General features: G+C 45.1%; 1 protein-coding gene across 22 annotated transcripts in view; it reads right to left on the bottom strand.

Moving 5' to 3' along the window:
* TCF7L2 (transcription factor 7 like 2) overlaps nucleotides 1-15022 on the bottom strand; it is a 167764-nt gene that overhangs the window by 95021 nt on the left and 57721 nt on the right. For 19 of the 22 annotated variants that reach the window (XM_026050598.1, XM_026050603.1, XM_026050604.1 and 16 more), the window contains exon 4: nucleotides 12323-12424. The exons of the other annotated variants lie outside the window; for them this stretch is intronic. In XM_026050598.1, coding sequence (XP_025906383.1) covers nucleotides 12323-12424 — 102 coding nt within the window. The remainder of the gene's footprint in view (nucleotides 1-12322; nucleotides 12425-15022) is intronic. 22 annotated transcript variants of the gene reach the window in all.

Raw genomic sequence — 15022 nt, 5'->3', positions numbered from 1 at the left:
AAAAAAAAAAAAAAACACCAAAAAGGAAAGAAAAGAAAGAAAAACACACACCCACTGCCGATACCCGGCAGCAAAACAGAAAATACATGTCATGGAGTAAAACAAACATCTTGGAGGGAAGTGGCGTTTTCCCCGCTGCTCCCTGGCCACATTTCCTGCCTTCGCTTTTGTAAGGGCGGCAGCATCGGGCCCAAAATACCTCCCTCCGCCTCACCCTGCCGCCCTCTCCCCGCATTGCCGGCTTGTTGCCCTCCCTGTGCCGCTGGGCTCTCCGTGCTTTATCTCCGCGCGAAGCACGGCCGGCGCTGAGCGGCGTTTCCTGCTTGCCGGGTGTGCTCGGGCCCTGTCGCGGCCCGCACTGCTGGAACGCGCCGCACATGGCGTGTGGAACGGCTCGGCCGCCTCGCGCCCGCGCTGCCCCCGGCGGCGCCCTGCCCTGCTCCCCGAGCAGGGAGCTCTCTCACACACACACGCACGCACACACATACAGAGCCCACCGCGGCTCGCGGCGGGCCCCAGCAGAAGATCCTCCTGCATCCAGACCCATGGAAGTCAAGCGGGTCGTAACACTGCGCGTTGCACTTCGTGGTTTGAGTCGCATCCATTCCTGTAACATCTGCGGGATTCCTTTATTCCTACCTGCTTACAAAGGGACTCCTAAAAAGTTCAGTTTCTCTTCACAAGAAGGTTCCTGCGGGCACAGACCAATGCCCACAGCCAGGTTTATCTGGTGGGTCACTGTGTACTTGAGCGTGGATTAATTTGGGAGGCTACACGCAGGGTGTCAAGACTAGAAACCTGAAAGCAGTTACCCGAACGGTCTCCCAGAGTGGTTTATCTCTGCCCACTTTCAAAAATCGGCACTGATACATTTATTTATTACCACAGGCACTCGAAAGGCAAGCACACGCCACCGCCTCGCACTTGGGGTTAAAGTTTCAGAATTGCATGTTGATTACACAGCTTCTTTCTGTTTTGATTTCTTTGAAACAAGTTTAAAAGAAAGGGACTAGCAAATAAATAAATAAAAAGTGCTGCTTCCAACTGCAGTCAGGTTTAGCTAAAACACTCACAAAGGTTATATGCCACAGTGCTTTTTGTCTAGATCTTGAAATGCCTTCCCATGCCCAGATGCATTTGGCTAGCAGACACTGAAGTAAGTAGCAATACTTTCAGAGCCCATTGAAATGCATCCATCCACCCTCTTTTCATAAAAGGAAGCCTTACTTAACAGGCATTTATTATTGCTGAACTAGGGTTGAAAGTTCAGTGTCCTTATAGACCAAAATTATCAAGATTTCTCAGTTTGCTGCCTACGTTTAAGTCCTAATGAGCTACTGTACCACACTCGCTCCTATTAACTCTTTGATGCCAGGAACTGACACTTCTCTTCCAAAAGTCTCCTGGATGTCCATGGGACAGTGCAAACCTCATCTATGCTTAAAGACAGGTGAGTGACAATATTTTTTTGCCCTTCGTTCCCTACATCAACATGAGCAAAGACAACCGGAGTATTAAACATGCATTTCCAAGATAGAATGACCTATCAGTCAGGATGATGAACTTGGAGGCAGAGGAGCTCTGTAGCACTGCCAGCCTTGTCACTGAACAACTCGGGGCAGAGACAGCACCATAACCTGCCTTTCTGAAACCAGCTCACCTGTTAAATCCCCTTTGTTACAGGTGAAGTGATAACAAAATGTTCTTTCAGTTTGACCCTCCACTCATTCCACAATCACAGCAGCAAAATGCAGCCTTCTCAGGCAGACATTCCTAGAGAGACCTGGAAGGTAATATGGCCCTGGTTCCCCCAAACCCCAACTATGGCATTTCCTGACCAGCGGTGAACACAAGAAGGCACTTTGCAGAAGAGCTGGAGCACCAGCTCAGAAGCCCACGTGTGGACCTGGATGCCCAGGTCAAGGAAGCCAGGAACTAAACAAGATGCTGTCTCCTTGACTGTTTTACTCTCCCATCAACAGCCAGGCTGCTCCCTGACATCTTCTCATGATTCAGTCATCGCACACATTCCCCAGAGTGGTGATCTGAGGTATCCCCACAATTGCCTACGAGCTCGGTAGAGTTCAGCCACATATCAACCATGTGAGCGGACGTTCCTTGGAACAAGTCCTTGGAACTGAACAAGTCACTGCAGATTAAGCTTCACCACGGATTTACAGCACTGCAGCCCCAGGAACTGCCCAGGCGCACGAACTACTTTGAAACAGAAGCAAGCCAGCTTCACCTTCAGCTAACATGGGATCTGCTGCCTCATGCTTGCCCCTCCGGCGGTGATGGTGGAGCTGCTGGCATGCCCTGAATTCCCACCAGAGCTTGTCCCAGAGTAACCTGTCGTGGCCATCAAAGCCCATAACTAGGAGCAGGTTACTTCATGTCCAGTAAATGACTCCCCTCCAAAGTGCTCAGCATGCCTGGAAAGCATCTAGATGGGGAGTCAGCATGGAGCAGCTACAGCTTTAGCAATTCAAACCCTCGCTTGCTTCATATTAATTAACCACGTAGACATGCCCAACATGCAGCGACAGAAGCTCTGCCGCCAGGGAAAAGTATCGCTCAAAACTCTGCACTGCAACCAGTTTGGGTTTTCTAATGATACTATTTTCATGCAGCTATTTGGCAGGAAAAGCATTCACGGCTGTATAAAGCAAACTGAGAAAGTCTTGAGGCTTTCAAGTCCCTTCACTCTGCTTTCTCCCTTCATCATCACCGTTACCATATTACAGGGCAGGCATCCGAAGGCCCACAGGGCACAAGAGCAACATCGCAGAGCTCTGCCATGTACAGCTGGGCAAGATCTTGTCATTTTGTCTTTCCTCTCCCAGATACTATCCTTTCCATCAGGGCAGGAGAGCACGGCGATTTTGTGCATTTCCCAGTGGGCAGAGAAGCAAACAGAAATCAAAACCCTCCTTCACAGCCTCTACAGCCTTAGCCTTGGGAAGAAACTCCTCAAACACAGGAACAAATTCAAAGGGAGCAATCACCGGACATGCCATTCTTTCTCTCCTGTCCCTTTCTGGGTACTTGTTATATGGAAGGACAGGCAAAATCCACAGCCATTTCTCAGGAAGCAGGGCTTAATTCATAAACATTAAATCTGAAAATAACTCCTGCAACCTAAGTTCCAGCATCCCAATTCAGAAAGCCATTTCTATAGAGGAAAATATTTTTAGCACATACTTAAAACGTCCTGAACAGGGATGGACGTTAGCTCACATTTAATGATTTCTTGAACCGAGGCCTGAAAAGTAAAAAGGAAGGCGGGAAGGGGAAGCTAGTTTCCACAGTAATAGTAATTGAGAAGTCTTTGAGTCTTGCCAACAGGAAAAAAGCATATTACAGACCGCTCAACTCTCCTAGGAAACTAGTACAGATCCACATCTTTCTGCAAGCTAACACTGCAAGCCTTAGTGGCAGAATCAAGTCCTTAATTTGTAGCAAAAGGAAGATGGAGGAGGAGAGTCATGCAAAAAAAAAAAAAAAAAAAAAAAAAAAAGCAAGCAAAAGAAAAGGAAACTAGGATTAAGTTATTTCTTAAATTCCATCAGAGAAGCTAATTCAAAAGCTTTCCATCTCCTGTAGGCACACACATTCAAATTCAAGCCATGCAAGCCCAGAATCTCACTCCAGACCATCATTCGTTATATACATACATTCTCTATACAGACCAGTCCTACTACAAAGCTTCTTTACGTTGGGGGTAAGGGAAGGATTGCTTTAACTCCACAAAATTTCCTAACTCCAAGAGATGAAAAACAAGGTACATCTGACACAAGTATGCATGGATAAGCAGGTTCTTGTTAGCATGTAAATAGCACTGAAAAGTAACCTTTCTCTAAGGTCTGATGTGTTAGGATTTTAGGTTTAGATGTGAAAAGCTACCTGGGGGATTGTTTTGGTCTGTTTTTCACAATTTTTTTTTTTTTTTTTTTTTTTTTAATGTGTGCCTCTCAGATGCGGATCTGGAGATCAATTTCTCAAATGACCTTGGGAAAATGACTCAACATCTTCCTAGCCACACTGGTAAAATGGAGGAGTGAGCAACACCTCCCGGTTTCGGGAGAGCGCTGAATGATTTTGCTCACCCGTACCTGGCAAGCACAAGCCCAACTTCAAGGCAAGGCCCCCTCAAAGCGGGGTCCTGGGCAACAGCCAGTTGCCAGTTCAAAGGAAATGTCTGTTTGACAACAAATTCTAGCAGTTTTGTGAAAACAGGCACAGAACATGGTGAAATCAGGCACAGAACATAGTTGAGGAGAGGGTTTCCAGAAAGGTTGTTTTACTAGGGCATCACTCCTTGCTATGTTCACCACCTCCACCTACCCTACCACAAGCTTTCAAGGACGGTCTCCCATTGCCAAAGAGGTCCGCATGCAACAGAGGAGAAAACATCCTCTTTTGGTTTCTTTTGTAGGAGAGAGTACAAGATGTGAACAGTCTAGAAAGTGAAGTGCCTGATGAATAATCTCATCCCGAACCGCCTCAACGGGTGAGAACTGCAGTACTGCTGGTCTTGAGCAACTCGGCCAGCACGTGCTCCTGAGCCCAGCAATGTCAGCTTCCTTCCTCCCCTTTTAATGAGAAGTACGTGCTGTTTTCTTTACTGCAGCACCTGGGCAGCGCACACAGATCTTGTGCAGAAAGAAAACAGGAGGCTTCTATTCAAGTGGCTGGTCTGCATGTGGAAGAAGTTTTTGTGAAACAGCTCGAGTGTGAATTAAAAAAAAAAATGCAGAATGACTATTTCGAATTCTCTCTCCGTGTGGACACTCTTACTCAGCACTAAGGGTTTCTTTGTGCGATTTAGCTTAATCCGCTTTGGAAGCGGATTAAGCTAAACTGCACAAAGGACCTCTTAGTGCAGAATAAGAGTGGCCACATGGAGAGATAATTACTCCCAGTTATTCCAAGACAGCTACTTCGACTATTTGGGCTTTTCCGTTCTGTGTCAACAAGCCCAAAGCTATATTGGGAATGGAAGACTTTGGTTCCAGCTTTCCAAGCAAAAATGGTTCCCCAGCCTTATCACAGCCGCTGATGCCCCAGCTGTGCACACAACTGCTGCGCGTGCTCCAGTCAGCCCCATCCCTGGCTCCAAACCAGGCTGCATTATTTAAAACCTCCTTCTCTGAGCTTCAGAGCGAGCAGTCGCAACCTTGAGCCGCGCGAGGGGAAGGGGACCTGCGGCGAGCAGCCCTGCCAAGCCTGCCACCCTCCGCACACGTCCTCTTTGATCTGACACGCTCACCCATCTGGCCGGCCAGCATCACCCGGCGCTGCCGCGGCTCCGCAGCCGCTGCCAAGGCAAAGCCACCGCACGGGGCCACCGCCGTCTTCTTCACCAGGGACGCAACGGCTGCCGCCTCCCGACCAGCTCCTGTCGGCACAGCAGCTCTCCTGTGGGACACCGGACCACTTGCCAACACGTAGCTTTAGGCCCCGTCCACACAAGTCCATGCAAGTTAATTTAACGTGTGTGTTAAATTAACAGAGCACAGAGACTGAATGCATTTCAGAACAGCCTGGGCTCCTCAGCGCTACAGTTCTCTTCCAAACCCATACATAGGTTTCTACCCTGAGATGCTGCGCTCCGATGTTTTGCCTCACCCCAAACTAGCTGGTCAGAACCTAGCGACCAGATCTGTGCAGCTTTCAGGACATATTGGGTATTTTATAAACAAAAGACCCAAGGGGGAAGCTCTCAGCATATGCCGGTCCAACCAAATTTAAGATAATGTCATTAAATTGTACTTAGACAATGTCATTAAATTGTACCTAAAGATCAATAATGAGCAAGCTTTAATGTTGCTTTGCCTTCACTCAGAAAGTTCCAACACCCAAATTATGTCAGAAAATCCCCACAACAGCACACTCAGACCTCAACACCCAATCTCCAGGCTCCAGCTCATGTGCAGGAATGGCCCCTGAAGGAAATCAGGGCTGATGCCAGCTCACTCCTGCATCTTGCGCTAGAAACATGCAACTTCAAGAGGAATTGCTGGCTTATCTCCACAGCAAGAGCAGGAGCCCCGGAGCCAAGCACGGCTCTAGCTGGCGGTGGGAAGCACTGCAGCAGTCTCAAGGAAAGCCACCCTTGATGCTTGGGAGTCAGAATGGCCAGGAAGGATATTCTCTCACAGTGCAGACGGGTAGTTCAGAAGAACAAGATACTCAACAGATGGTGCAGAGTTTATATGAATAGGCTTGCTCAGCTACCTTCTCCATAAGCCACACTTAAAGCTGCCAGCTCTTAGGATTTTACAGTGACTCTAGCAATACTTGCCTTTTCCTTAAAGCCTGGCTGCCTTGAAGCCAAGTATTTAGGAAAGAACCTCTGCCTCCATTTAAAACACACAGTGAGCTTCTGAACTACTGCAGAAAAGAGTCTGGATATGTGAGCTGAGTATGCCCTCCAGGCTCAGCGACCAGAGAACAAATAAAGAGAACACAAAATGTATTATTTAAAAAAGCAACAACAACAACAAAAAAAACCCACCAACCCTCATGATCCTTTGAGGCCTGACTCATGATTCTAGAACAATTGGGACTGGCAGCACTATACATTTCACAGCATTTACTCACAGTCGAAACATCCCAGCAGCCAAATACTTCTGAGGTCTTGGAGCAGCTCGCAGCCCTCCCGACCACAGCGAAGCCTGACGGTTCCTGCCGCTGCTCCCGCGGCCTCCCGGCTCCTCCACGTTGGGAAGGTGCACGAGCCCTGACTCACGCTCTCCAGAGCATCAGACTCCTACGAGTTTCACAACTCAGGGCACACGTCTCCTGAATGTCAGCGTTCAGGCACTGGGGCTCCCCCCAGCACTTAAATAGGCTCCACAGAGGGTGGACTTTGTGCTGCAGAGTAAACGCGACGGCATGAAGCAGTCCCCAAAAGTCGGAGCTACGTCACAAACATACGAAATAGCCAAGGGAGTGACTTTTTGGGAGGTCACACATTTTCCATGCTTTGCACACACGAAGCGCTAGGTTTACCACTCGAGTCATGGGTACTGAATGTGCCCGTTTTATAGAAGTCCCTTCAGGATCATTTTATCAGGTTGCTGGTTGCTGCATTCTGTACTTGGCCCTAAACATTCAGGTTGGAACAGATTTTAAAAATGCAATGCTGCCCAACTGAAAATCTGAAGGAACTCGTGGTGAAAGATTTAACCACAAAATTCTCAGCATATTTAATTTGTTCCGTGGCTAAATTCCATGCAACACTGAAAATTCAGGGCAAGATGTTTGCACACATTTGGGCATGTATTAGTGAAACATTTTGTTTACTTTGTAACTGCCAGAGCAATTAACAAATAAAGTACAGAGTATTTAAAAAAGAAGACAGTGATTAAAGGAGCTTTCCAACTCAGTCTGCATGAGTGTTTTTGCAAGGAAGGTCTTGGGAATCTATATATTTGGTCCCTACACGGAGCTGTAACCTAACTGTTAGCACGGATAACCCAAACATACACACACAACACACACATCTTCTCCCTACACATCACAATTCTCCACACCCAGTGCTATTGGAAACCTGCCCAATGCCTTCCCTTCACCTAACATTGCAGGTAAAGCAAACGTCTCAGTTGTCTGTGGATATTTTTCTCTTCTATCCAAGTGCGTACGTATAGATCCTGCCAAGACTGAAAAATATTAGGACAGAGGGAGGGCAAATTTGTGCAGCTTCAAATGCAAATGATATGGGGAATGACTCTTCATCCTTCCAAGCTGCCAAACACAGTCACAAATACTTGGTGTCCACGCACACTGAGGAGGCTGCTGAGAACAGAGACTGTATTTCAGATGGTTAGCCTTAAGTTTTGCTTGTCACATTATGTTTTGAAAACACATTTTCACCTCCTTAAGCAAGAAGGAAGGAAAAAAAAAAAAAAAAAGATACACTACAGCACAGTGATTCTTTGTTCTTGGGGATTCAGTCTACTTTATGGTTGTGTTCATTACATATTAGAAAACCCAGGCCAAACTGTACTAGAAGTCCTCCCCCAAGGTAATATTTACACTTACTTCAAAAGGCCTCCCTCAAGAAGAAAACGTAGGAATTTTTTAAAACTTTAAACATTTTGTAAGAAATACACTGTACTAAAAGATCACCGTTTGGGCTTCAGAAGGTTTCTGCCTGGTACAAAGGAGGCTAAAAGTAACTCTTTGTACAGCTGGGAGAGCAGGAGGCCCTATCCAGAGAATGCTCTTTCACTCACAGAGCCACCCAAAACAACGTATATTTTAGTCAGAATATTTACTTTGCAGAGAACAGGAAAGAACAGCATTGCATTCCTATAGCATTAAGGAGAAAAACATAACAGGGAAAAAAAAAAAAAGATTTTAAAGGATCTTTCTTTGTGTAGGGAGCAGATTTGGGAGCTCCTGAGACAGAGCAGATACAGCGCACTCATTTTGCCAGACTAATGCATCAGAAAATTGTCCTGCGAGAATCCCACTGCCAGGACATCCCAATTTTGTCATTCTCACCATGCTGGCTCATACGAACGGAGGGGACACGACATTAGGCACATGTTGAACGGGGCATGTGTTGAATGGGACAACTAGCACCCTATCAGCTTAGGGTGGCATGACAGCCATTCAGGTGGAGTCTGTGTTAGACTCCAAACTTCTGCTAAACCTGTATTTTATGGAGTCTAAACGACTGCAGTGACATCCAAAGTGAGAAAAGGGGATGGACGGAAATAATCATTAAAAAGCCCTTAAAAATCCCAGCCTCCTAACGGTATTATCCACAGGCTGAATTGAAAATTTTGACCTAGTAAGCTTAATAGCATACTATTAAAACAATTTTTCCCCCAGTTTTCTTTCACCTTTCGACACAGACGAGCAGCATGACTGTGCCAAAGCAAGATGCAAGAGTCTTGGAGGACGAGCGAAGCACCTAAATGCTAATAAATGCATCGGACTTAAATGGAACCTCATGCTGTACCTTCTTCAAGACATGCTGAACATAATTTCAGTTTAATATTCTGTTTCTCATTATGGGCCTTGGAGACTCTCTCAAGAACCATGAAAAGCAGCATTAACCCAGCCCTCAGCACTGGGGGCAATCCAGCCAAATTATTCATGCTGGTCTTTTGCTTCGGTTTCTGTAGTCTTAACCTGAAGTCCTTAAACGGAGCTGAAAGGAGCACAGCTCACAAATAGCACAGTCTTTACTTGAGACATTATAGATGGGCCATGTTCAGCAGCCCCAAGTCATTAAGCTAAAAACCTGCACGGCGGCCAAGGGGAGTTTCACCTAAGCTGCACATGGAGAGTGCAGCACTAACACAGGGCTCGTGGTCATCAGAGGCAACAATTTAAAAAAGAAGTATGAAAAGAAAGGAGGGGGGAAGAAAAAAAAAAAAAGGAAAAAAAAAAGCAAGTTCTCCTTTCCTTTCTTTGTAATCCGGGTATAAAGATTAACCTCAAATCCCGATTTTAGAGATACAGGAAAGATAAGAAATTATTTGTGGATGTTGGCTTTTTCTTTTGCCATAGATCTTCAAGGCAGCACAACTCATGCCCAGGCAGCAAACTGGTACAGAGTCCCACAGCAAGCAGACAAGACACTAATAAGGACTGAGAACCAATTTACATCCCCGTACATAAAATATTACGCTCATAATCACGGCCACGAAATCTCTTTCCTTGCTCCCCAGAAAGAGAAGAGTCAAATTTCCACAGGCACAGAGAGGGATACAGCGAGGAGCAGGGTCCCAGGTGCTCTGGGCATGCACAGCAGCAGCAAACCTGACACATCCCTGGCCAACTGGCATCCGCAACCACTTCATCTCCTCCCCGCCACTGCCACCTCCCCCAAATGCCACTCTGACTTTATTTACATTTTTTTTAAAGGACTTTTTATTCCACAGGATAGATGTGGCCTGGGGAGGGTGCCAGGGGCAAGGGTGTAAAACTCAGCCTTTCTTCCTGTTTTAACATAACAAGGCTGACTAGTTTGCCATTAGAAAGACACTAAAGCTTGCAGGAACAGCCCCCCCTGCAAACACCCAGTGCGGGCGGTTTCCCCGCGACCCCCGCCGCCCTTGGCTGGAACATTGTAAGGAGCACAAAAGATCACATTACAAATGCCAGCTGTGGCTCTTTTGGAAGGTGGCCTCCATCTCGGAGGTAGTATATGTTCCTCACTGGCCTAAGTGGTTGCTATGGTAAATATGCTTTTTATTGAATCGCAGAGTGAAACAGCTTTTAAAGAGACCCATAAGAACCCCATAAATGGTCAAAATACACAGCAGATCAACCTCAGCCTTCCTGGAAACAGGTTTCTCTTTATTTTCCAAAACGATGGGGATTTTTGAGCCTACAGTACCCCTTTCTGTTTATTTATCCATGTGTTGTCAGTTCCTGTGGGTCTCGCCCCCAGGGCGAAGGGCTGGGCTTGGGCCGTCCTGCAAGTACTGGGCACCTCCAGCACTCTCCAAGGGTGGGAGAGAGCTGCTTTTGCTTTCCATGGAAAATATACTTTTCCCGGGGAACAAGAGACTTCAGGGAAAGCCAATGCCCAGAAATGGAAAGTGCAGGTGCTCCCAGCCTAGCTTGGTTACCCACCAAATTTAACCTGCCTCCACAGGTTAGAACCAGCTAGGAGAACATCCTCTGCTACGTTGTGCAAGCCTCCTACCAACCCACCATGAAGCTGGGCCCTCCAGCCTCTGCTCTGCCATGCCAACGTGGCCCTCACCTGCCCCATTTCCAGCCTCTGCTCTTGAGGAGAACACTAAGGAGGAAGGATACAACAAGAACTAAAACAAATTATTCTACTTTATTTCTTATTGGCAATCTGAGGACGGTAAGTTTGGATGGTTGCAGCCTTCTAAATAACCAGGCAAGGATCTTTAAGCTCCTCCTGCAGCGAGGGCCCAGTGGGCAGGAAGGAAAAGTCAAATCACTCTGCAAAAATGAAGCAACCAGCACCAGATCTTGACTAAGCAAATACCAGCCCTGGGCTCATTGTTCTCTGCCATGCAGAGATCTATTTTAGAAGCGAGGACCTCTACAAGATAGGAAACCTTTTTTATTTTTTTTCCCCTAAATAAAGAACTAAGACGCTCAGAACAAAGGGCTGACATTTCTCAAGCTAAAGAGACAGCAGTGGAATAACACTCATCCCCAAAATATTTCGCTTGATTTTCATTGTTTTGCAAGAACTTTGGCAAGTGTCTCATATGATCTATCAGTTACATCAGCTTTAGACTATATAACAAAAACAAAAAAAATCTTTTTTGGGAAGGATTCACCGTCCAACCCATTTATTATTAAAAAAATAAAAGCAGATGATAAAAGATAATAATATAAAAAGAAATATTCTAACCAGCCATGTGCCATCTTTTCTAGAGGTAAATGTCTCAGTTAAATGAGTGCTAATAGGCAATTAATTGCATTGAAGCTGGCTATAGGGGAGGACAGACTAATGCATTCTGCCACCATTGCATAATACCACACATAAAGACCATTTCTTTTAAAAACTTCATGGATCCTATTTTAGGATGAGGGAAATAAAGAATATATAAAAATATAACCCCAAGCCCCTTACATGCAAAGTATACTGAATATTTCAAATTCAATATTGCTTTTATGATAGAAGCATGGAAACTTAATTGACATAACAAGAAGTTAATAACAAAGTTATTAGCAGTGCTATCTGTAATAAAGATAGTTTTATAAGCAGTAAGCAGTAAACATTTGATAACACATTTTTTCTAAATGAGAGTCATCATAAAGCAAAGGGCAATTTGCCCTTGTTCAGCTTTATTCTGTTGAGCTTTCACCCAGGCAAAATGCTGACCAAGTCCCACAAAGTTTCATTCACACTTTTCCAATATTTAAAGTTTTTTTTCAGTAAGTGTACTGGAGATAAGGCTTTTATTTTTTTAAATGTTTTCAAAAGTATCTCTTCATTCTCTTCAATTCACCATTCAGTCAGATCTGTAAACCAACCTGATCAGACTTCACCCTCAGTAAATTTTGCAGTGTGCAGTTTTAGAGCATTTCCAACTCTCTGCTTCCCTAAGAAGCACAGAGCTAAGCATCATGAATGATAATTTCACAAACAGCCCAGCAATTGAAAATGTATTCCCTTTTTACCCTGGGCTTGTTAGGGGGTTTGTTTGTTTTGAAGGATTTATCCTTTGGTTTGTATAAAAGAAGAATGATGACAGCCAAAGCCATTAATGTCAAATGCCTTTTTTTTTTTTTTTTTTTTTTTTTTTTTTTTTTTTTTTTTTTTTTTTTTTTTTAAAACAAAGGAAGAACATCTTCTGCGTTTACTTACAACAATGTGTGCTGGAGATGGAGACCTAGCATCCTTGAGGGCTTGTCTACTCTGAAGGCTCCCTGCCTGAACATCAAGCAGTGGCCATTTCATCTGCAGATACTGGATGGAGGAAACAAAAATGGGGAAAGAAAAATGAGTTCAGAAAAGAAAGGCAAAAAAAATAACAAATCTTAAACAACATGGGCAAAAGGATATAAAACGTATGCAAGGAACTGAAACAAAAATTAAGGCGACTTTGCATGTTTGTGTGAGACAGACCCTGTGCAGAACACTAACAATTTCATGCCATCATATTATGGTTCAGGAGTAAGAAAATAAAGCAGATTGCAAAGACGGTATTACATTGCTTTTATTACACGGGAAACCCAGAAGAGGAAGAAAGACCCACACAGAAATAAAATACCAAAAACAAAACAAAAATCATGGATAGGATGGGACAAGGGAAGGGAAGGTGGACTATCAGTCTCAGGAGAGGGAAAACACACATCTTGGGTTAAGAACATGATCTCATTATCTAATGACTTATCTGTCTGCCTTTCTTCAACAAATGCACCAGGCCAGCTCTTCGGGCTTCTCAGAGCTTTATAAGGCACATCCTACCCTGAAAAGCAATGCTGGGCACACAACACTGCTGCATCTCACAACTGTTCTCTCCGATTTTCACCTGGGTTCTGGAAGTCCCATGGTTTTTTTCGCTGTTTGCTCATCATCCCCAGGAGACAGCCTTCTGCATACAACTCTTAAGGGATTTGCGTGGTGTAACTCATTCAATTACAAGACCAAACTTAATAAGCTCTGCGGTTGATGATGTTCAAGACAGAACAGAGCCTGGCACGTTCGCTGCCGGTGCCTTAGCCAGGCACTCGGGCACAGTCAGGACTTATTTATGCTGCTGATACCAGCACAGAGTCACAAAAGCAGCAAGTCTGCAGCATCAGGGGGTGCTGACTTACAAAGAAGAAAAACAAACAAACACACAAAAAGCTTTCCTGCACTACAACAAGCAGCAGAGCATTCCCTCGGAATTAAGGGTCAAACACAGACTGAAACTCCTGCCCTCAGACGTACACGTGTTCCCACCAAAGCCACTGGAGAACCCAGGTATCTCATCTGGGTCCCGCAGTGATCCATCTGGGTCCCTCCTAGAGCTGGCACCTGCACTGCTGCATCAGCGAGGTGCTCTAAGCTGCCCAAGATTAATCCTGTGGAGTAATTAGTCAGGCCCAACACACTTCTGTGCAGTGCATCTAAACTCAGTTTCAACACAGCCTTTCTCTCTGCACAGTGCTGCACTTTGCCAACAAGGAGCAGTGATCAAAAGGCACACAGGTTAATGCAGCCTTCCATGGTGCTGCGAGGAAGGCTGCTGCCACCTCCCCTCAGCCTCCTCCCAGAATTAAGGAAAGCAGCCGTATTTGTAGATCAGACCACCACAAAAGTTCCTATATACATCCACTAGACTCTGGTTGACCTAACAGAGCTATTCCTAGAAAAAGTCTAGAGAAATAGCTAGGTCTGCCATTATATATTTTTTTTTAAATTTTGATTTTTAAACAATATTGAAAGCCACCCACAAACAGCCACTGTCACCACAAGCTGACAAGAGAAGCTGTGTCTAAATAGCAGGGAAGGAGAGGGATGTGGCCGCACATTTTCAGCACATTTGCTCACGTTTGCCAAACAGTTGCTAACACAAAAGGCCTGGTTGTCCCAAGACGGAGGTGACCAAGGCACAAGTCAGGAGGAAGGTGCATTACCATCTTCCAGCGCTTGGAGGACCTGAGGCTTTGGAGCTACTGGAATGCAAACAAACCAACCCGTGCTCTGGACGTGTGCCCCACATGAGTTCTTAAAGTTCCAAGAAGTCTTGTTTTTATTCGTCTTCACGTTTGGGATTTGTGCAATGTGGACCAGACTGTTACAGCATTTCTTAAAAAACAAGAACTACAGCCCAAATAGACCAGAACTATCTGACTGCAACTAGCATTTCTAACGCTTTTATGACTTGATCGTAAACTTCCAGATATTTGATCTCTTGTATTGAATCCCTGCTCTTCAATATAGGTGACCACAAAATAAATTCAAAAGGTGAGATCATGTTCAAGTAACTTTCTAACTCTGTGTGGTTTCAAAAAAATGCTTAAAAATGCAACTCAAGTACACAGAAAATGGGCCCTAAACCTAAGTTGACTGAAATCTCCTTAACTTGAGGGGAAATCTGATACACTTAAGATTTGTGGATAGCGTTATTAAACAAGTCAACTGCTGCATTTTTCGAAAGTCTGAATGCTTCACAAGCTGTCTTATGCACATGGCAATTGTAACAACATATATATACACACATACATACATATATATATATATATGTAGGAGGCAGGTGCAAGGTGGTTGTGAGCAATGTTGGAATATTCCTACCAACACGCCAAGCCATAACAAAGCTCAGGTCATCAGCGGTCCTAACAGAGAGGCCAGAGAAGCCCTATCTCGAAGTCCGCACATTTCCTGGCCTTTCTGAGACTGTCCCCAAGGGTACAGGGAGATGCAGGGACCCCGCAGCCCTGGGAAGCTCACATCAGACCCTGTCCATAATTATTCCACGGATGCTGGGTGACTGCAGCTTTCAGGTTTATCAATCCTGCTCATTTCACTAACACTAAATTCCCTTACCAAGAAGAAAAAAAGAAAAAAAGAAAAAAA

This window comes from Nothoprocta perdicaria, unplaced genomic scaffold (assembly GCF_003342845.1).
Source record: "Nothoprocta perdicaria isolate Ctin4 unplaced genomic scaffold, notPer1 scaffold_7, whole genome shotgun sequence".
NCBI lineage: Eukaryota > Metazoa > Chordata > Aves > Tinamiformes > Tinamidae > Nothoprocta > Nothoprocta perdicaria.
Note: the sequence above shows the minus strand (reverse complement) of the source record. Positions and strands in the feature narration are given on the sequence as shown.